The following is a 24,599-nucleotide window of genomic DNA, read 5'->3' on the forward strand; positions in this document are numbered from 1 at the left end:
AATAAGGACATGTTGTAGGAGAAATTCGACAGATGGCGCCAACAAAGAAATGTCTTTAACTGATATTAATAACAAAACTATATGTCCTTCATATTTGTTTTAATTAGCCCTTATTTTTGTTATTTGCTTTTGCAAAAAATTTCATATTTTTTGAAGCGACATTTCGGGAGACAATGTGATCTGGGATCTTTAACATTAGGTCCATGGAGCAGAAAAAGACTAAGGATCACACTAAAGGTAATTGAAAACTGAATACTTAATTTGCCTTTGTATTCATACATGATACGCAACGCCTTTGCTCAAGATATAATTATTTCATTTTGAAGGGCGCAAATCTAATCTTCACGCTATCACGTTGTTAAAGTATACACGTTCACTGAATAATTTCTATTATGGCTTTAATATGAGAACAGAATAACACGAGATCATATTTTTATATATTACAAGCTTATTTTTATATATTACAAGCTACAAGACGTGTCACTTATATTTGAACTCGTTTCTGAAACAGTTGCACTTAAAAAAAAACAGTACACAGAAGTACTCATTTTTAAATACTTCATTTTTAACAGGGTGTAAAACAATGTGCTCTTGATTCCTTTCTTTCTACTTTGGCCGATCGCCCCCAGCCATTTCGCGAATTGGCCGGCCAAAGCCCGAAATCAAGAAAAGATCGGACATTGGCCGGTAAGTTTACAGCAACGTTGGCCAGATCGCGAATTGGCCGGCCAATTCGCGATCTGGCCGATTTCGGGCTTTGGCCGTAACATATATACAAAAGTATTAAAATCAAGTTAATAAGAAAATAAAAAAAACCAAATAAAAATTAAACCCAAAAAAATATAAAAAAGAATTCGGCCTGAAGACTTTTTCAAGGGTCACCCTCAGGCAGGGATTCAAAGAAAGGGATTTTTTCTGTGAAGGAAATGCAGACATTTGTCTAATAATAATTCCTCGTGACCCGAAAATAATTTCAGGGGATTTTCGGGTCACGAGGAATCATTATTAGACAAATGTCTGCATTTCCTTCACAGAAAAAATCCCTTTCTTTGAATCCCTGAAAAATAATTTCAGGGGATTTTCGGGTCACGAGGAATCATTATTAGACAAATGTCTGCATTTCCTTCACAGAAAAAATCCCTTTCTTTGAATCCCTGCCTGAGGGTGACCCTTGAAAAAGACTTCAGGCCGGATTCTTTTTTATATATTTTTTGGTTAAATTTTTATTTGGTTTTTTTTTTTATTTTCCTTTTAACTTGATTTTAATACTTTTGTATCAATTCATCTGTGTTTTAGAAGTAGCTGCAGTTGCGCTCTCTAAATACTATGAAGTTCTTTTTTGGTTTTAGTTTGAATAGGTAATAAATTTTAGTTGCGATTTCGAAACTGTTTTGTTTCGTTTTCATTTTAGTTTCGTTTTCAAACTATTTCTTACTTTAGATGGTTACTTATATATATATATATATATATATATATATATATATATATATATATATATATATATATATATATATATATATCAGAAAATCATTAGAGAAAAATTCTTGAACAAATCCAAGACAACCAGTAAAAGTTCAAAAACTTTTAACATATGTGATACGTGTTTATATTTATAAAGCCAAAATGTCATTTAGAAGTATACAGTTTAATAAATCACACAACTCCCAGGAATTTTTCACATATCAATTTATATAGTGCCAAATTACGGCTTCTTACAGAATCTATGAATACTGTACATTTAAAAAGTTAAATAAGTAATTATTTTCCTCCTAATTAGTTATTTACAGCGGTGGTGGCCTGGTGGTAAGGTCACGGCTTCAGAATCAGAAGGTTTCAAGTTAGAGACCAGATTTCATCGAAGAATCGTCATGTAAACGGGTCTGGTCTACGTTAAATCCATTGGGGCCAAGCGTTCTCCCAACGGTGTGGTGCAGAAGTTAGGAGTGTCAGGTCATGTGTCGTCCTTGTTATTTGACCGCTGTAAAAATGTTTCTTTAAAACGAGACGTTAATGTAACTGAAAAGCCTCCTTAATGAAAGAACTTAATATACAAAGAGTTTTTGAAATATATTCTTCAAAGATTCTTTCTAAGACTGTTATTTGCATTGTTTCTCGGGTTTTAAAGAACAATATTCCGGAATGCAAAAAAAGAAAACAGTTTTGTATCATTATTGATATAATAGATTAATCTAAGAACAGAAGGACTTTCAAAATTTAAAAAAAAAAGGCCTTTTAATATGAAATAAAACTAAGTAGTTTCTGTATTTTCAATCTAATGAACATTAATAAAATAAATGTACTTACTGATTCTCATTTTTTAGAAAATCCCCGACGTGATTGTAAATTACTCCCACCGCCGTTTTATAACTCCTGCAGGGAGACAACCAGGTTTTCAAGTCAAGATCAGCAGGCACATAAATAGAGCTGTTTGTTTCGACATTGGGAACTTTCTGTGGGAATACTAGTGAGTCCTCTTCTGAAGAAGTCTCATTATTAAATATGAATGTTTGCAAACCTGCGGTCAAAGAAACTTTGTATCAATGGAACGAAACGACCAGTATTATTCTTTCGATAAAAAGAATATTTAAAAATTAGTTTACTCCTTTTAAGAATTTAATAAATTCTGACATACGAAATGTCTTTTATGTATTTTTTTCAAGATTGATGAACACATACTACCATCAAATTGAAAATTAGTGCGTAAATTTTAATTTTTCCGTGACTTATTGTTTTAAGTTTTTTTAGATCTATTAAAAATCCTTCTGTAAGAAATGTCAACTGTGACATAGGACAGGATCTCAAGGAAATATTAGATCTATTAAAATTCTTGTCTAATAAATGTCTACTGTTACATATGACAGGATTTCAAGGAAATATTAGATCTGTTAAAAATCCTCGTGTAAGAAATCTCAGTTATGACATAGAACAGGATCTCAAGGAAATATTAGACATATTAAAATTCCTTGAAACGTGAGCTGTGACACATGACAGAATCCCAAGGAACTGTACAGATGAGTTTATTTTCCGAGAGTTTAATTTTTTTTATGGAAAATACAAATATTGCGTATTTTGTTAGAAAGGGAAGTCTTTTTTTTTCTTATATAGATATTTCATTTTCTCTGTTCGTTCATCTAAAAAACAAAAGTCTATTTGATTGCGTTAAAGAAATTCATAGCTGTATGACTATTGAACCTCTATTTTTGGTTGATATTTTTACATACTTTTTATTTAATTTGATTAGTTTCACATTTCTATAGATGGGATTTTGTAATCGACTTTTCTTTCACTTCAGGAGTGCTGTAGCTTTGAAATTTTGTATATTTGAGTATTCTAGACGAAAACAGACTATTTTCATATTTTCATATTTTCAGAACTAAATTATCAATTAATAGTTTTATTTAATTCAACTTTGGTTGCATCTGAGTAGCATCAATTGATAATGAGCTTGAGATAAATTGATTAAAAGATTCCCTAATATTTATAATTAATTATAAATTAAAGATAAAAACAGAAAATGATTAAAGTAAAAAAAACAATGTCTTTTAATTATAATAACAAAAGCATGTTCCGAAAACTGTTTTTATCAAATTATTATTTTTGTTAAATTGTTTATTTTATTCCAATTTACTTTACACTGATAACAAAAAATGATGAGAAATCTGACGTGCATAAAAAATAATAAATAATAACATTTTCAACAATTTCGTCCGAATTGTACTCAGAGATTCGTATTGCTTTTCTGGCATATTTTTTTAGAAACATTTTATAACTGTTTCTGGCATTGTCTATCACGTGCTCTTTTTAATTTCTAATATTAAAAGGAATTCAGTTAAAGAGATCCTTTTCTATTTAAATGAAATTAGATGATTTAGAAATTATCAAACAACTACCTCTTAAACCTCTTTGAAGATCTTTTATTTTCCCTATTGTTATGGTCTAAATACTTTTTATTCTTTAGCTTAAGATGTAAAAACTTTCCAATGAAATATTTGGTTCCTACGAGGTTATTCTATTTTGTTCATAAATTTTCTTATTATGAACGGAATTATTTCAAATATATTTTACTTCGCCCTTATTATCTTGTGATAACGATAACAAGAATAATTTTAATTGGATTTGAACAAATGAGTGATATGACATAAGACACTGAAGGTCTTGGCTGAATTTAAATATGGACTATCCAACTCAGAGAGGATAGAAAGGTTAAGGTCAAAATTCTCTTGTCTAATCAATTAACTTTCGCTATAACTCTTCTACGATAAAAAGACACAAAGATAATTCAAATTAGTCAGTTTATCGCTTCATCTTAACGAGTAACTTTCGTATTAGAAATTTTCAGAAAACTGCAACGCTTTAGTAGTTAAGGGTCAAAAAATGATTTGCAACCCCTAACTTGTAGCTTTTTAGCCTATGACACCTTGGTCTGCCACATGACGACCCGCCTACGAGAAAGGGTGTAAGACCTTGAAGGTCGGCTACAAGAAGTTAGGGGTTGAAAATCATTTTTGGACCCTTGTTGGAAAACTAACATCAGCATTTTCTTCTACACTTTTTTTTTTATCCTCGTAGGACCAACTCTTATGAAATTAGAGGAGGAAATAGTGGCCAGAAAATGAAATTTTATTTTCCTTATATTTCTGGACGAAATGTATCTTTCACCTTCTATCTTGCCAATAGGATTTTTAAAAATTTTGAACCAATTTGTTGCAATTACTTTATTGAATTATCCATAATTTTATCACGTTTGTATTAGTCAGGAGGTTATTGCGTACATAGAATGCTTTAAATACGACACATCGATAAAATAATCAAAATGTATGTTAATAAAAAATTACAAAAAATCAACACAAAAATATACCAATGTTTTCTGCAGCAACTGTGAATTGCAAACTATCGTCCGATTTTCGAGTACAACTTAGGTGACTACCCATGCTTGTCACAAGTTTCAGAATTTGACTTGCAGCTCTAGTTTGATGAATCTGTAAATTATTTACATTTTAAAATCTAAACAGTATTTCATATATTCAAACGAAATGGTGTCAAATATAATCTGTTCACTGTTCTACTACTGATAAATTTTTTTTTTCTTTTTGAGAATGTCTCAAGTGAATTCAGAACATCTGTGTTAATTTATTCTGAGATATTGGCAAATGTATGCACCGAAAGAAAAAAAATAGGATTAATGCTAATTGCGTTATCGAAAGTCACATTCACGAGTATGTATTTGATTGAACGGCAAAAATAAAACGCAGACGGTAGAAATATTTTCTCAAAATTAAATATATAATTTTAAAAATATAAAGATTTTTTATACATTGAAGATTGTTTCCAAGGGGGCTCCTCAGATATGCGGCTGAGAAGCTTTTGGCATTGTGGTCGGTTCTCGTCACGCTGGTGGGTATAGAAGTGGTATGGGGTTGGCTACCCCCTATCAATTACGAGACGTGCCTCCTAAAGGTCCTTTCCGACGGCCCATTGCCTTTACGGACATGGTCGTAAATCTGCCATATGCCCATTGTAGGACCACTCTTGCCTTTGGACGTCGATTGGAAGCTTCCCACAAGCTGTTGGTTAAATGAACAGACATCAAAGAACCCTGGAAACTCACAAGTGCGGGGAAAGAGGGCAAAATGCGCCGGACATAAGGCGTGCCCGTCCCGTCGGAACCGTGCATAAGAGAGGGTTTGTATCTTGGCCCATGATGGCCCATAGAACTCAACTATAGTTACCGCCAATGCTGTCGCGGCGTTCTTGTCATTCAGACTTTTTCTGTGTGTCTCAGGACCGATTGGAGTAGTCGATTATGATAATTCATGTTTGCAATAAACTACTCAAATATTCACTTTTAATCTTCAAAATAAAGCTTAAACTTTTCTTAGTACAATACCGCAATACTTCTGTTTACCTTTCGGTAACTCTTTCATGCAGCAACCCGGATACTAAAGCAAGACATTAGGTTCGTTGTGGCTGCAATCATTTATTGATTAATTATTGATACTCGCAACTCAATATACAGGTTTTTGCTTACCTTGGAAGCAAATAAATAATGGCGAAGCTGATAAGCATTTCCATCGTCGATGATAGGATATAACTCATTGCGAGAGAACTGTCGAGTAGTCGAGTAATAATTTGTCGATGATAGGATATACTTCATTGCGAGAGAACTGTGCTAGGAAAACTAGTAACGGAAAATATTTTGTGATGTTCACTGCTCTAGTGTAATTATTATCTGTTGTCCGGTAATTCAAGCGTTCAGCATATTTAAACAGAATGGTTATTTATTTCTTATTATCACTTTTTAAACTATTACTAAATATTATTGTAATTCTAGAGAATGATATTTTTTTCATTGCAAATAAATGCTTTGAAATAGGGTAGGAAGACCGTTTTCTTTCACCAGTTCCTGTCAAGCAAAATTATTATGATTCTGATAAAAAACGATTATAGAATTTTGTTTTGTTATATAATGCAATTGTCTAGTACGAGTACTTCACGCTTAAAAACAATATCGGAAAGCAATAACTTTCTTTTAAACTATAAAATTACCAAGTAATTCAGAAAATTTGACTATATATCTAATTTTAGGCTCCAAGATTCAAGATAATTATCGCAAATGCACAAATATTTTTTCTCCTTATCAAGTTGTATAAAATGTTTACAATTTATAAACAATATAATTTCCATAAGAATCATGTTATTTTTAGTATTAAAGTGTTTTATTGTGAAATATCATGGCAGATGAGCTTTAATAAATGTAATTATAACTAAACGGAATATAGTGCATATTTATATTCCGAAATCAATTTTCTTTGCCATATGAACCTATATGTACCATATGGCCTGTTTGTCATATGGAACCTACGGACTACATCCCTGCTTATTTAGTTTACAATCTCAGTCATGTTGAAACAGGCCTAAAAATATTCATAGGTTTGCAATATAACTCTCAACAATAATTGTAATATTAAAAGATCACTTACTTCAGGCAGAACTTCCCACGCTCTTTTAATTTCAGCTCTGAGCATGTTACTCATGGATGCCACCATAGATTCAGTAAAATTGTATGATAATGGTTTCTCTTGTTTTCCTTTCACTTCATTATCTTTATCTCCTGTTTGTGAGAAGTACAAGGCAAGAATTTTTGTGGAAAGGTCAACCAAAGCTGTTATATCTCCATGCGACATAACTTGATGTTTTGTTTCGTTAGCCAATCTCTCAGATATCGAAATAGCATCTGCACCTTCTTTGACCTAAATATTGTGTAAAAATACTTCGTATACATAATTTTTTTTATTTAAGCAATAATTTACAAAACGTTTAGTTGTTAATTGCTAAATGATATTTATTGTTTTCATTAATTTCATTCTAGATCATTTAGGATGTGCATAAAAACTTAAGCGCCTCGTTACTGTATGTACAACGAATGTTTATACTTTTTAAGAAGTATTTCGGAGCTGTATAATCAATGTTTAAAATGCAAAAGTTTTAGACATTAAATCTGTTTTCATTTTTTCATCGCTGCGTCGTGATTTCCAAGATAGAAGAGCTTTTCGTTAAATTTCCAAGGGTATTGATTTTCAGTCCCTTTCTACTATTTTCCAGAGTCCATCAATCTTGATGGGTTTGCGCTTAGAAAGAGTTCTTTTCAACAAATCAAAGGCATAATACAACAAATGCTAAATGTTAAGATACTCGCAAATATATAAATATATATCACTTTTACTTTTTTCAAGGAATGCAGTGGTACTTCATCAAGACAAAGGTATAGTGTAGCTTTGCCTTGATGAAGTTTTACTCTTTGAAAGTTATTGGGATAAAGAAATAGAATTTTTTACTATAAACATCGAACGTAAAGCTATTCCTTGACGCTGAGTTGATTTTTTTCACTTTTCTTATTTTTAATTTCCTATTGTTGGACTCTGCGACAATCATAACCCCTGATTGAAACTTTCTTTGCATTGACGGAACCGGGACTGCACAATTTTTCTCTTCGTTTTCGATAGTAACTAGATTTTCGTTTGCAGTCATTTACGTAATACCATGTTTCACCAAGAATCACTATGCTTTTCATTTTTTGACCTGTTAAATATTTTTCATACAGATTCGACAAACTGTTCTGCGCCCAATTGCTAGCTAGCCTAAAGCATAGAAGCTAGTAGCTAATTAAGCTAGATGAAGTGAATTGTAAGCTAGATGAAGCCTAAAAGCTAGTGAATCTTAAGATTGAAGCTTTTTTAAATTAAAAATCTTGGCTTATCATTTTATTTAGGGCTGCTCCAGGTGTATTTAAAGTCTTCGCAACTGATTACGTCGTTCAATTTTCTCTTGTTACCAGCGAATTTTTTATGAATATTTGAAACACTATGTACTTTTTTTCAGTGTTTTCATTTGGAACTTCCCTTTCATGTAGAAATAATAATAATGACGGTTTTACATCTTTTCGATTAATAATGTTGCTTATTTTACACTTTCAAATTTTAATATCATGCGTTTTGGAACATTTTTATATTATGGATTAGGAAAATTTCTCTTCGAAAAGCACAATGTAAAGCACTTTTTTTATATGCGATATTTTAAAAGAAGAATAAATTTAAAAGTAGTTGACAGTACTTTTGATTTCAAATAATACGCTGCTGTCCGAAATTTTTATGCCCCAAAATTTATTTTATAAAAGTTCTTAATCGAAATCGTTCTAAAAGTGTGTAAATATCTTCTCTATTTTTAAAATACTGGCTAATCCCTTCGCATCAAATGACAAAATATTCCATGGAAGTTACCTGAGCTATATCACGGATAGCTGAAATGCATCGTCAAAACATATTTTCTTAAAACCTTTTTCTAGGGACACAAGCTCATTCTTGGCAAGGGACATACAAATATCCTGGAAGCCAGTTCAAAGCGACATCATGAAAACCAGTAATGTATTTTTGTCACAAATATTGAAAGAAGAGTAGTTTTATAAAGGCATGAAGATCAAAATAAACTAAAAAGCTAGTTTATTAAAACTTAAAAATTGTAACGATTGTTCTAATTCTCTCGGAGAGAGCGTGCCAAATTGTGACGTGTGTTTTATCTCCTTTAATCATCAAATGGTTTTGAGGCGCAGCATGACTCAGTGCTCCTGCCTCTCAGAGAGCGCGTAGGAATACAGGAGAGTAGCTCCCGGCGACAAGGCGTGCGATGTCGTTGTGTGTGGAATAAAGATATATTTTTGATAATAAAATGTAGAGTGATTGCTTCCAAACCCTTACATGGAATCAGATGATGATAAATAATATTATGGGTTAATCAATCTTCATGAAAGTCAATAAACTATTTTTAGAAAACAAGCGTCTGGAGTTTTCATTAAAGAGAATTCCACATTAATTTTTCCGAAAATCATATCGAACATATGATGTACTACATTTAATGAGCCTGCATATTAACTATTATATACAAATGAATTATTCCGAAATATTTGACAATATAACTTACATCGTCTTCTAAGTTCGTAATCCAAATGTGCTTACAATCTTGGATATGAGGTCTTGAAGGAGTATAATGTAGTGTTTCTTCATTACATGTCCACTGCGCATAACCTAAAAAGAATTTTGTCCGAGATCAGACTGACTCATTTAATGCAAATTTAAAGAAAAAAATATTAGTATAATTTAAAAAAAATGTAATTGAAATAAGATGCTTTAATATCATAGCTTGCTTTCTCAGAAAGAAATCGTTGTCACATTTATCACAGTTTCAGGAAGTTTGAATTTACACTAATAACTAAAAACTTTTCTAAACATTATGAAGGCCACAAATGTTATTTTATATTTCAAAACTCATCTATACTTTTTTAAAAACAGAATCCAGTTTTCTACAAAAGCAAAATTCACTATTATTGTGAGTGTACTGCCATTATATGAATCATGTCATCCTTTTATGAAATATATGCTGTTTTCATAATGGGAATATGATGTTTGGAGAAGATAATTTCTGAACCGACTAAGCAGTTTCTCTTGGAATGTGCAGTATTGATTATGTGGTTGTTTTGTCCACTTCTCCGCGATGAGGTTTACTTCCACCATAAGAGTAGGTGGGGGCTATTTTTTATTTTTAACTTAACCCATACTTGTGTTGTTATCGTGGGAATCTTGTCTTTCATTGCTCAGATTCTCAAGCAGGGCGAGAGATTCTTTTATGGTTTATACATTTCCCCAACTTCTTTTACATGAGGCCACAGTGGCCTGGAAGTAAGGTATACGACTTCCGGATTTCATATAACCAAGAGTTTTAGACACAATTCTACAGAAGATCCGATACTTGTTTCGAACGCCTCTCAATGATGGAGCGTATTTCCACCAAAAGAGCAGGTGGGGCTAATTTTTTTAACCAGTCACAATACTTGGGTTGTTATTGTGGGAATTTTGTATTTCAGTTTTCAGATTCCCAAACAGAGCGATGAATTCTTAATTCTTTTATGGTTTATGCATTTACCTAACTTCTTTTATATGAGGCAATAGCGGCCTGGTAGTAAAGCTTCGGGAATACTTATAACTAATAGTTTTAGACACAATTCCACAAAAAATCCAGTATGTACTTTTGCCTGGTAAAAGTTACTGTCAAAGGTCAGGCATAGGTCTTCTAGGATTTTGTACTGTGGTGTGTACGCTCAAGTGTGGAACTCGTTGTTAGAATCTAAATAATAAAATAGCTCACATGTAATTTCAAATAAGGTGTTATTATAACTAAACACAATAAGCTCTTCTTCTATACATACAAAACATGGCATTTGAAATTATGATACTGGATTTTTTTTAATGAATAAGACCATGGCAAAAACCTAGCTCCCTACCTGTCATCCCTTCGGGGCAACTTTTATTAACTGTTTCTCCTGGGGCAGCATCGGGCCAGTAAATTCCAGCTTCAAACCTTCCATGACAAAATCTAGACAGCTTTGTAGTAATAGTCCTATTGGAATGAAACAAAATGATAATGAGTTTTTTTTTGATGAACAAGAATAATAATAGAAATATTTATGTATATTCATAAAAATTAATATCTCATTTCGACACTTCTAATAAAAATACAATTTTAAAAGTATTTTCTGAACTATATACCTCTTTAATTTCGAAATCCTTTTAAAATTTAATTAAAAACAAAATGTGATGGTTATATTTTCTATATAAAGGGCAACTTTCTAAGCTACAAAAAAGACATTATTTCCCACAAAAATAACAATAATTAACTATTCCCAGTAATGTCCCAACTTTTTAAAAATAGATGAATTTCAATGTACAGATGAAGTCGAATATTGTAGATTCACTAAAAGAAAAGAAAATTGGAATCATTTCATGATCACATGACTATTTACTACGCAACTTGCAGGAAAAAGTGACGTCACCGCACAGCACATGCTCAGTGTATGGTGAGTTGTTATATGACACGTACAGTTGCGCTTATCTCGTGATAGTGACGTCAAGTAAGTTGATTTCATTGCAATAGATGATTCTTAAAAAACAAACAAACATAAGATTTATTATTTCTAAAAGCAAAAAATTGTCTTATTGGCCCTGTTACAAAAGATATCATATTTTAAAGCAAAAACAAATAATGTTAACAATTACTGTTATATCAATATGTCACATGTCAAGTCTCCTCCCCCCCCCAAAAAAAAATGTGTTGATACAAAGCACTTCACAATATTTTATACATTTGCTTCCTTCCATTTACTCTTAAACTGTTGTATATCACATGTGATTTTTATATGTTGTTACAAAATGTCGTATATTTTACAAGGTATGGTTTTTGATATGCGACATTTGATAGAACAACGAATATACATTTGGCTTTCAATTCGAAAATTTAAGAACTTAATTCCTGTTTTCTTTTATACGTGAAATAAAACGAAAAAAAAAAAAAAAACCTTTCTTACTGATGCGACTCCTCGTCAGGAGGGGAACTTGACGTCACTCGATTCGGCACTGTTGTAAAATGATGTGGTGTTTCCGAAGTCCAATGGGAGCTTTCTGCTGGATTCAGGGTCTTGCCTGAAATATATAAAAATCTAGTTGCAAAACTTCAGAAATGCACTGTTAAGCACTTTCTTTGTTTTCATAATATTTAAATAAAATATTTTGTTAGAAAATTCAAATGAAGTGGAGTATAATTTCAAAAATCTAAATTATATTTATATTTTATTTTTATTAATATTTTGAGATTGTTTAAAGGCTTATACAGAGTATCTACTGTAATCGTGTCCCAACAATCAACTTCTAAGCCATTGGAGGTAGGCTTACACTTTCAACTAGAAAAATACTTTATATGAAATAAATAATTATATTTTGATGTCTGAATCATTAAGTGCAATGCTAAAAAAAATTACGAAATCTAAATTTTTATATAGTTCTCCTACCCTATTAATTTAAATTTTAGAAAAATATTCTTTACCAATAATATTTTAAGAAAAAAAGCCCCATTTTTTTCTGCGTTTAAAATTGACCAAGTTATGAAATTTTAAATGTAGATACTTTAGATGATATTAAAAGACCTGGGACATGCACCTAAGACACTGCTAATGAAAAAAATATTTTATTAAACTTTGATAAAATATAACAATCAAGCTAGTTTACTTTATTATTTTTGCATCTTAATAATCAATAATCAATATGAAATATGTGTTGCTAAAGTTTTTTTTATACTTTGTGACCTTGTCTTGGAATAGTGGTTCTCTTTGGATTGATCTATTCAAGGTTCATTTTTTCACATACTGTGATTATGCGTTTAGTCGTGTTTAATTAATTATTACAAATTACATCGTTCATCGTACGTCTTTCTGACTGTATGAAGCGGATGATATTCATTAATCGTAAAATAATAAATGTACGATCGGTTTAATTTGAGCATCATATTTTCAAGAAATAAAATAAAAAAATTAAATTATAAATAAATAATAAACATAAATAAAAATAATAAAAATAATCCTGATTGCAATTATTTTCGTATGGCGTTTTTATTAGATATATATAAGAAAACAAGAACGTCGCATGATTGTTAAAGAATTAAGCTAAACAAAAGAGTATTTGCTAACGAGTCACACCAATTAAATTCTGAAATCCAATGTACATCTGGCAAGAGAAAAAAAGGCTTGACGTCTCCACATATCATGATACAGCATGCAATTGAATGTTAAATACCACACAAAGTGATTTGTATCACGTGATTATGGAGTCACTTGAACTGACCATTTTGAGTCATTATCAGATGGTTAGAATGAAACCAGAGATGGCAGAGTATTTTTTCTGAAAAGGATGAAATCTGACATGCGAACATGCCGTTATATTTTAAAGTTTTTAGATGGGAACTTTTGATTAGTGCAAAGCATTTTTACTTTTTATCATCTTCGATGTTGTACTCGTTTTGAAATTATCTCCTCTTGTGACTGTTCCAGAAGAAAAGTTTTCATCCGTTGAAAAAAAGTCTGTTTCATTCCATTTGTTATTATCAACTTCCCCAGGAAATACGAATTCACAAATCGCCGGGTGGCGAGCTGTTTGCTCCTGAAAAGTATGAGAAAATTGAAATCTAATAAGAATGAAAACACTTTTTTAAAAGAACATTTTTTAGTGTACTAAAAATAGAAATTCTTTATCTTTATTTCATTTATTTTTTACTCTCTTATATATAATTCATAATTATAAATATTACACAATCATGAAATCTACTTTCTCTCGAAATCATTAACAGGAAGCACCATTCACATGGAATCAAATTCAATTATGTTATAATTTGGATCTAAAATAGCAAAATAGTGTATTGCCATCTATAATACACAAGTGCACAAAATTTCAAAACTCTAGTTTCTCAGAAAGCGAGTAAGAACTTAGTTGTATTTTTACTTCCTTACAAACTTGAAACGAATAAAATTAAATAAAAGTGTTTAAAAATGCAGAAGAGAATAAATGAATAATTATGAGCAGAATTTTTAAACAAAAATTGCATTTTAGAAACGTGAGTTATCTTGACTTTTTTCTCATAAGAGAAATCTTTTATTTGCATACATTCTGAATCACTAAGAAGTTATATACATACTTCTTTATGGATTCAGCACTTTTTAATAAATAAAAGGTGGTATTTTTTCAGATGTTTCCAAAAAAGCAATAAAACAAGATAATCAAAATTATAAATATCCTTAAATATTAGAAAATCATTTTAAAAAGAAGTGAAATATCCTTTAATCAAAATAATTACTACAATAACAAATGAAAATATACTTGATTAATTATAGTTTTTTATGTCTGCTTTGAAGGATATTATAAAATGGGTTAAAAAACTTTTTTAATTGTTGCTCAAATTTTTTTTTAATGAATTACATTTTTAATAAAACTGCAAAAATTGTTTTCATATAATGATAATGATGTTTGCAGAAATTATTGGAATTATAATTTTTCGAGCCATTCCATTTCTAAATTCTTTCCCCTTCCCACCTTAATAAAACCTGCACATATCTAAAGCAAGCAGGTATGAATACAGAAAATAATAAGGCACGTTAGTTTATTAAGTGATTAACTATATTTATTTTTTATTAGCATATATCTATTGACGGACTTGCTTATGCTGAATCATTATAGTGGGTAAAAATTATCTGGAATTTTTGAATATGTTTTTTTCCTTGCTAGCCAGTTCTAGAAAGATAGGTAAATTGTACAGTTTAAGAAAAACCCTCATAAATATATTAATTACCTAGAAACTAAATTTCGTTGACAATCAACACATCCGTTGCATTGTACTCCCAAGACTGCGTATAGTTGCAGAACAGGTGGACCATTCTTCATGTTAAAGGCATCACCATTATGGAAGAAGCAATGCAGATGTTTCATAAAGTGTTATGCTACTTTAAAAGAAAAAAACGACATCCCTTCCCCGTCCCACTACTTCTTCATATGGCGGCTGCAATGTAAAGACTAATTACAGATTTTGACTGTGAAAAAATTTGCCCTCTTCCTGACAGAGGGGCCTCATCCCATCTGGTTTCAAAATATTTTTGCGAATTTAAGGCTTGTTATTCTGGCAAGAGGATTCAAGAAAACATTCGTTAGTAGTAGTTATATAGAGACAGTCGTTAAGATAGATTTATTAACTTGTTAATTTTTTGTTAGTATTTAACAGAATCCATTCATAGCATTTAATTGTTTTTACAAATAGTGTCAATATATTTCCTTGCCTCTATAATTCATTAGTTCGATTTCAATGTACGGAATATATTAAGAAATTAAATTCAACTTCACTACTTTCATTATTAATCATTTCTCTTCAATAAAATAAAGTTAAGCATGAATTACTTTACCTGAAAATCATACTTAATATCTGAGGTGCTTGGAGCAGGATATACAACAAGAAACTTGCATCCTTCATCCAATTCTTCAGATGCCTCTTCGACTTTAGCTTGTAACCAATCCGGGAATGGGTGATTTGTTGAAGTCCAGCGGTTAACCATTACGGATCCTTTATTTCCCGTCTTGGGACATTTAGTCCCACTTGTCCAAACTGTTCTGGGTAGTGCTGACATCATAACAAGAGAAAATGTATACAACCAAATATGGGTTCTAATGATATCATCATCAACAACAACAACCAAAAGATAAATACATTTTGGCTGAAGACTGAATGTAGGTAGTTATGCAATTTACGATAGATAAATACATGTCAAGAAAGGACAGTTTAGATAAAGGTTAAGAATTAAGTCGATCGCGATCGACCGGTGGACCACCAATACATTTTGGAGTGATCGCCTTTACTAAGACGTAAGACTCGCATATTAAATAAACATATTTATTTTAAATGATATATTCTCTGTTTCTTTTGAGGAAAACGAAGTTTTTCTCCTTCAAAATGAAATAATTTTAAAAGCACGTAGTTCAGAGTTGAAGAATAACTTTTGGAATCTAATGGACGAAGTATAAAGTATCCTAATTTTTAAAAAAAGTTGCAAATCCTTTAACATCTTTCTTTGGCACTACTTACCTGTGTGAATCTACATTTTCAATGATAAATATAATTAAGATAACATATCGTTCCCATCTCACAGACGAACACTTAGAATCCAGTGCAAAATTAGCAGTTAGTAATTATAAACTAAGATATTCAAGATTTGGTGGAAAGTATACAGACTAAGTCTTCTACTAACTATAACTACGAGAACTAATTTTAGATGAAAATTATTTATTTTTTAATGTATTTTGAATTGTTTGATATTAAACGCATCATTTGATATTATTATATTTGTGGCTGTTATTATTAAGTTTGTATCTTATTATATTTGTGGTTATATAGTTTAAGTACATTTTCCGTATTTATTATTAAGTTATAATAAATATTGCAGAACTTTTTTTTAGCTCACCACACCTCTACGTTACTGGGTGGACCGTAACACCTTAAAAAAATTCGAAGTAGCCCATATCCTGGAAAAGTCTGCCCACCCTTGGTTTAGAAAAATTAGTGATATATTCCAATAGCTGTATTTGAGAAAGCATCCCTGAAATCTGCTAATGAAGCTCTACATAGGTTTAACTTAGTTATATTAACGTCCCTTTTTAAAGTAACACTAGGGCTATTTAGGGACGGACCTCGTAATTTTGAACCGCGGTCAGACGACGAGGATGACCCCTGAGCTGGCACCCCCTTTCCACAACACGCCACACCAGCGGGAGGACGTTTAACGTGCAGCAGACCCGCTTACACGACGGTTCTTCGGTGGATTTGGGTCTCGAACCTGAAACCCTCTGGTTCCAAAGCCGAGACCTTACCACCAGGCCACCGCGGCCGCTCTGTATAGGTGTTTACTCGATTGCTAATGTTGTTGAGTTAATTCTATGTTGAATCTCGTTTTCGAGACCCAAGAGGTTTTTTCCATTGCCTTTAAAGAAAGACGTGGGAGAAACGTTTTCACCAGCATTTATATGAATGAATTAATTAAAAAAAAAGAAGCATCACACATTCAAATGGAGACAGAATGTGCATTAGATCACTCAGCCACTGCTGAACTGCTCAGCATCAAAAGGGTTGTGGATGGCCGACCGGTGAATATTCCACCACTGAGCAGCTCCACGTGCCACCTCTTCAAGTTCGACTCTCTGGATGGGGATTCGTAATAAATACAGAGTAATTGCAAAATAATTATCCAGTTTTAACTCACTATATTTCTAGAAGTATTTCATTTATGAAAATAAAGAATTGTAAGAATTGAAACATTTCAATTAATTTAATGTTTATCTCAAAAATGGATTTTTAAAAATTCTTCCTTTTGGTGGGTAACACACATCTTTACTGTCGCCCCATTCTACCTTCAGGCGTTAAAGAGAACTCAGTAAAAGTGTTATTAACCATTCTAGCGTCTCTTAATGCAACTTCCTTCATCATAATGTTGAATGGTAGAATGTGTTTGATGTTTCATATGGAAAAAGTAGAAGTTTGGGAGTAAAAATTTAACATATTCTTTACCCAATTACACCGAAGAGTATTATTAATACTTTTTTAAAGTTACATAATTCCAAATACTGATTTTTTTTGTAAATCCCCTATATATGTAAGAATATGGGCACCAGCATTTTATCTTTTTAGTCTAGATCTGAATGAAAATTCGATGTGATATTTTTATAGTTATTATATTAAATTTTTCAGTCTGTTTGAAAAGAGCCAGAACATTGCGTTGCTTCAAAAATATCATAAGTAAATAAAACTTGCTTTAATTTTCATATTATACTTTCATTATTGTGATTGTCAGTGTTTTTGCAAAATAATTAGATTAAAAAAAGAAACAAGCCGAGTTGTAGTTACAATTTTTAAGCTCTGCTCAGGTTAGAAGCAATTAAACTAAAGCAATTTAAACTTAAAGGTTAAAAAATAAATTAAATTTTTAAAATAAAATTGATTAGAAGAATTAAATGTTTTGCTTAAAATGTTTTTATAATTAACTTATATTTACAGCTAAAATGTCATAAAATGGCGAAATTTAATTTAATTTTTGGCACTAATAAGTAAAATGACTTGCTCAATTGAAATGAATCTTTTTTAACACAAATTGTAAATTAAATTATGGCAAAGCGTGTATTTCTCTGAAAAACATTTTGAATATTATCTGTTCTTACTGTTCAATCTAACAAGCACTATTAATCCTTTAGTCGCAATATCGAATAGATACGCATAAAATTTCCATCTATGGGATGTTTTTAACTCATTATTACAATTAGAATATTTTGTACAGAATACTCATTAAATATAATAATTATTGTTATTAGAAGAAATTATCGAATCCAAATGAAAGTGCCACAAAATAGATTTTATTTATAAATTCGGTCTATTTAAGAATGAAACAATTGCGATTAACAGAGAATTAATGGTCTAACTTCACAGAATCCACTAAAAGAAAATACATACATGAAGCATCTTTTGAATATTGCTGGGATTCCTGTAACATTTTGGTGAGTATTCCAATATCCTCTTCATCTTGAATTCGAAATATATCTACAGCAAACGGCCAATCTGGGTACCGTCCTTGACATCTTTGTCTAACAGCAGCCCAACCAGAAGCTCGGAGTTCTACTGTATAGCAAGAATTTCGAATGCAGATATTGGTTTCGCAACATTCGTCCCATTTGCGTTTTATATCTTGAAGTTCTATAAGAAGGAAAATCTTTGAAAACATTTACCTAGTTAAATCCTAAGATATATTTTTAAATAAATTTTTATTTTCAGGCGTCGAAAGTAATTTGTAATTGAATAGTAATTCTGAAATCTATAAAAATTAAAGTAAACAGTGAAAGCTATAAAAATTCCAGCAGTTTTTTAAATAATAGAATCAATTATCATCTTCCAATAAAATAACAACAATACTTATGAATTAAATGAAAAAAAATGATGATAGTAATGATGTAATAACGACAATATTCATGAATTTAACGGAAAAAAGGTTGATAGTGCATTTATCGTCTACTGAAGTGAAAAAAATAATTTAAAAACCGATCAAAATTTCACAAGATAATAATGAACTAAAGTCCTTGCTAATATAAAAGTTTTTGAAATGGTTAAATGGTAATGAAAACATCCTTTTAAGTTATAGCATCATTTACGTACATATCCAAATGACTTTCCATCAAAAAAAATTTTTTTTTGTTTAAAAAATACAAAATATCCATCATTAAGCTAATGGTAAATATTGGAAAATCAGTTTAATTTCATTATTGGATTATTTTTCATTATTACATTGACTGATAACAGATAATAAAATTTATCGTTCTTTTAATGTCTACAGTCTATATATTTCGAAGTGTTCTTCAATTCATTATATTTAATTATCTCCCGTAAGTAATTTTTCAAGTTGAAAAATTTACATGCGCATTTTTAGCCCCTCATGTTTCCCACTAGCTGAGTGTGTTTTCTAACGTTTATCTATACGTATAACATAAAGTGTTTATGTATATATCTTTCTATCTGTGTTGGCGTATGTCCAGGCAAATCTATCGCACTCGCAGCGATAAAATTTATAAACAGATAATTGTAAAAATAATTCAATGCATCTCGAAGCCTGAATTTTAAAATTTAATTTAGGATTTTTTTAATTTATTATTTTATGTTGTTTTGGATGATTTTTCGCACGTAATTTTCCTCTTAGTAGAGTTTTTTAATAATCGCGGAGAAAAATCTTTAAATCGAAAAAAACAAACAAAACAATTGTCATTCTAAAGAAATTTGTTTTGGATTACTGATACAATTTACTGAATTTTAAGAAATGTTCAAAAATTATTAACTTTTCCCAAAAATTTAAAAAATTAAAATTAAAATTTCTGCATCTAACATTAAATTCTTCAATTTCTGAAGTGATTTTCCGAATATAACTTTCTGATTTTAAAGAAGAATGATCAAAACATCTTCATTCATTGAATTTTAATTATTTGTTTTCAAAATGAGTTCAAAGATTTTTTTCGCTGATCCGGTCTTCCCTGGTAAAGTGGTTTCATTGTTTAGTATGTATATATATATATATATATATATATATATATATATATATATATATATATATATATATATTTACTACTATAAAACTATATCTGCTTCAAATATGTTGATTATTGAAAAACTACAACTCTGAAAAAAAAAAAAATGAAAAAAAAAAAAAATTGAACAACAAAACGTTGATTGTTGAGGAATTATTTATTTAATTCATAAAAAAATAAAATAATTAGTATTTTTTTAATCTCTGCATTGTGGAAACATTTAAATACAGCAGAATACAGAAAAGAAAATATAAATGCAGTACAAATTGTTTAGTACGTTGTTCACGGAACCAGTCCAAAACGACTTATGTCCAAAATGATAAACTGTCGTTTCTTGGCTCACGATGTAATTGAATACTAGTTTTTGCCACACAATATAAGAATATATTATTTGGCTCATGGAGTCGAACGATAATAAAAAATTAAATATTTTAAAGGTTTATGGATTTTCAAATTAATGAAGGAATTATTATTTTATTAATGGGGAACTATGGAATATAATGTTGCTTCAATGCCTCTGAAATCTTAAAATAAAAAAAAAATTAAAAAAAAGTTATAAAGATACCAAAAGTTTCAACAACATACGCAATCATCATGTTCAATTTCAACTGCAAGAGAAGTACACTAATTTTTCACTTAATTAATGAAATAATACAACAATTGTAATTGATCTCATAAAGAAGTAATCGGTTTGTTAGAAGTTCAGAATAGGCAAAGTTCTAAAGACTATCTGCGACTATATAAAGTTTTTTTAATCTTTTAAATGAAGGGATATGAATGATAAATAAGTATAAACGATGTACTGATAGGAACGGTATTGTAATAAATTTTTATTGTGTATCTCAATAATAAAAATATATTTTGATTTAGTTAGAGAAAGTTATTCCAACGGTATATAAAACCTTTGAAGAAAAAAACTGATTGGTAAGTCCTTTAATTAAATTTTACATTCACGTCCTTAAACTGAGGGTATTTAACGATCCAAAAAAGATTCAAATTTAAGTAAAAGTTCGTAATAAAATAAAACTGCACATGGTTTCTGGAGTGACATGCTTGTTTTTCAAAATGATATGACCCATTAAATGGTAAAGAACTACTTAAGAGACAGGGAAATTGTTGGATTTTGTAAAGAATGTCCTTGGTAGGATATACTGTAGTTAAAAACTAGTACGTAAACTGGATTTACCAAATAGGACTAGCTATTACTCAAAAGAAAAGATCCCATGAGCGATTCGTTACGTGGCAAAATAGTAGATTGGTTAGAAGATGCCCAGATGTACGTGGAAGTATCCCAGGAATCGGGATTGGCCTAGAGTGTCATAACTAAGTTATGGCAGTGATACTAAAAGGTAGAAAATGTAAGAAGAAGGAAGATCATTTCCTGATTACAAGGTCTCAAGACGATTGGTATTTGGTATCAGTGTTCAAAGAAACAGACAAAATACTACAGAAGATCTGTCCTGACAGCTACCTGCATCCACGGGCATCAAAGTTAAGAGGCAAAACAACTATAGACAATTGGGAGAGTTTTATCCATATGCTCACAGGCACGTCAGATGTGCTCAACTTCCTGCTGCTGACTGCCGGGGGTTGCAGATTCAAATTGTGTCTCAAGATAACTGCATATCAGTGTCACAGATATTACAACTTTTGAGAGAAACGAGGTTTAAAAATGAAATGACCAGTTTGGGACCCGTTATTGCAAAGAATTTATTTGTTGGAGACAAGTTCGAAGCCATTTCAAAAGGTGATTTAATTCAAGTCAGATACAGACAATAATTATGTAAAAAAGAAAAAGCTCCAATTTTTTAAAAATCATAAAACAATAATTAAATACAAAGATTTGCACCAAAATAATATTAAAACTTTTTGCAATGGTACACAAATCATTCTTTTCATAAAATAATTAGATTAATGTAACAATATGATTCGGACAAAATTCAGTTACTTCTTAAACTAAGTAATACCAATGCAACCTCTACACAAGGGAATGAAATATTTCCCTGATGAAAACAGAGTATCCCGAATACAGCATCCATATTTGAATATCTATTATATAAATATTTAATAAAATTATATAAATATTTAATATTTAAAATAAAGGTTTTTATAATTACAAAATGGTTTTTGTACTAATGTACACATTTTTCAGTTACAAGGAAGTTATGTAATTGTAATGTTATTTATCATGTTATTTATTTCTGCTGTTAAAATCAACTGATGGAACAAGTTCAACCGCTCAAAGCATATTGTTTTTGAGCATGCTTTCAACTTATTCATGCTTTTAATGATGCATTCAACTCACAGTTTTAAGTTATTATTAAAGCAACAAATAAAACTTTTTAGCTATCGTTACAAAATAATCAGTTGGAAAGAGATCCGGTGAGGGTGAGAGAAATTCAGTGTTACCTCTTTGTTCTAACAAATATGTTTATTAGAATTCTATCTAGATAAATTCTCATCTCTCAATGCTAATGCAGACATGTTTCATCCTGGTAGATGCACCATTCTACATTTTCAAATATCAAAGTAAAGGGATGATCAAAAAATAAATGTTCTGTTAATCCGCACACTGACAAACTACCCTACTCATTTAAAATCTATAAATACATATACTGTTCCATGGTCAAGAAAGCATTATCCGTTGCCGAAAAGTTGTAATTATGACAAACGTTTGAGTATTATTTGTGAAAAGAGTTGTAATTATGACAAACGTTTGAGTATTATTTGTGAAAAGAGTTGTAATTATGACAAATGTTTGAGTATTATTTGTGAAAAAGCATCTTTTTTTTAATAAAAAATTGCGATTGTGAAAAATTAAAAAATCCTATTACTTAATTAAAGTCATAAATTTGTTAACAGTTCACAAGATTGTAACTTTGCATTAATTGAGTTAGGTTATGAATTACTGTGCATATTGTTATCAGTCAGATAAACCAAGTGATACCTGTAAATAAAATAAACAGTTGGTAAATCAAAACTACGTTTTTTCACCATGATAACATTAGTATGCTTGTAAATTTAATCACTCGTCAAATATTATTACAATATAGATATGAGGTGTTGCCGTGTTAAACATATTCACCAAACTGCCACCATGCGACTACTTTATTTTTCGAAACAATCTTTCTAATGGGGGAACTTTAATTTCTGATGAAGAAAATATCAACCAATTCTTGGAGCTGTTGTTCGCAGGAACGATAAAATATTTTTATGAATGCGAACGTATGAAGTTGCCTGAAGATAAAGATAAGAAATATCTTATTTAAAAAATCGCCTTTCCTTTACACATACAGATAAAAAAACACACAGTCATTTTTATATAGTCCGGTGGATAATTATTAATCAAATTCGAAATAAGCGGCATAGTTCCAAAACAAATATTTAAATTTTGAAATAAGCTGAATTTTAAAGCAAGGAAATTCAATAAACACAAATTGTAGACAGAGGTGGATAATCAATATAAAATACGTATCTCTGATCACTTCTATTTGTGGTGGCAATGGGCCTCTGATTTTGAAAGTTTTTGTATTTAGTCCAAAGATGAATTACTAATTACTTAATTTCACTTGTTTCTATACTTGGATACTTTGATGAATAAAAACTTTTATCTGATTTCATTACTAGTAAATCTTACAAGCATAAAATTTTGCATCATAGCAGTTTTTGATACAAATAAAGGATGATATTAGTATATGCATACTATAAACAAACTAATAGCCTTAGTTTGTGTAAGCTCTGGATTTACTATTCCAAACCTAAAATGACTTATAGAGTTTTAAAAGTGAAGGTATACCATGCTGTACATTTGACCACCATTATTTCTTTAACGTAAGAAGTACAATATTTCATATTTGGGGGGAACTAGAAATCATTTTCCTCCAAGATCTTTTTCTCAGATTGTGAAGAAGATGATAATTTTCATGTACCATCTATATGTGACCCCTGATCTATCGTCTTGGTTTAAAGTTTATTTTCATTCTAATTTGAAAAATCATCAGAAATGCATTTTCTGAAGAACGAGTTTTTTCGTAATTCTACAGCACGAGTATCATTATATATCAAAAAATAATCAAGATATCTTAATGAAATTTATAATTAATGCCCGTTATATTATGCAGAATTTAATGAATTATGGATTTCATGTTTAATGCTCTAAAAAGGGATTTGTGATTGTTTGATGTAAATACTGTTGGAAAAAAATTCCAAAATTTCATAGATAATTTCATATATTACACAAATTTCTTTTTATTTTTGAATATAATTCTCAGATAATAGTTAGTTACACTTTTATATATGTTACACATATAATGTTACAAAGAAAAATGAAAAATATTGTAATTTCTTTTCTCTAGAACAATCCTAGTTTTTGTAAATTAATGTTAAAATTTACATCAAAACATGCTTTTTTCTTCGAAAGCTACATATATATTTAAATAATTTCACTTTTATTCATTATTTTATCCTTATATTAATAAATAAATCATATAAACATTAAATTTTTTTTGAAAAATCCCCTCCGAAATGAGTCAGATGCCTTAATATTGAAAGCCGGTCAAATGTACAACAATC

At 30.2% G+C, this 24,599-nt stretch overlaps 1 protein-coding gene across 2 annotated transcripts in view; it reads right to left on the bottom strand.

The window, feature by feature from the left end:
• LOC129958684 (adhesion G protein-coupled receptor L4-like) overlaps positions 1–24,599 on the bottom strand; it is a 54,238-nt gene that overhangs the window by 21,414 nt on the left and 8,225 nt on the right. For both annotated transcript variants that reach the window (XM_056071329.1, XM_056071330.1), the window contains exons 2-10: positions 18,412–18,651; positions 15,323–15,537; positions 13,367–13,535; positions 11,912–12,026; positions 10,832–10,947; positions 9,475–9,578; positions 6,981–7,250; positions 4,859–4,979; positions 2,305–2,515 (exon numbers count right to left, since the gene is read on the bottom strand). In XM_056071329.1, the coding sequence (XP_055927304.1) occupies positions 2,305–2,515; positions 4,859–4,979; positions 6,981–7,250; positions 9,475–9,578; positions 10,832–10,947; positions 11,912–12,026; positions 13,367–13,535; positions 15,323–15,537; positions 18,412–18,651 (1,561 nt within the window). The remainder of the gene's footprint in view (positions 1–2,304; positions 2,516–4,858; positions 4,980–6,980; positions 7,251–9,474; positions 9,579–10,831; positions 10,948–11,911; positions 12,027–13,366; positions 13,536–15,322; positions 15,538–18,411; positions 18,652–24,599) is intronic.

Source organism: Argiope bruennichi, chromosome X1 (genome assembly GCF_947563725.1).
Source record: "Argiope bruennichi chromosome X1, qqArgBrue1.1, whole genome shotgun sequence".
NCBI lineage: Eukaryota > Metazoa > Arthropoda > Arachnida > Araneae > Araneidae > Argiope > Argiope bruennichi.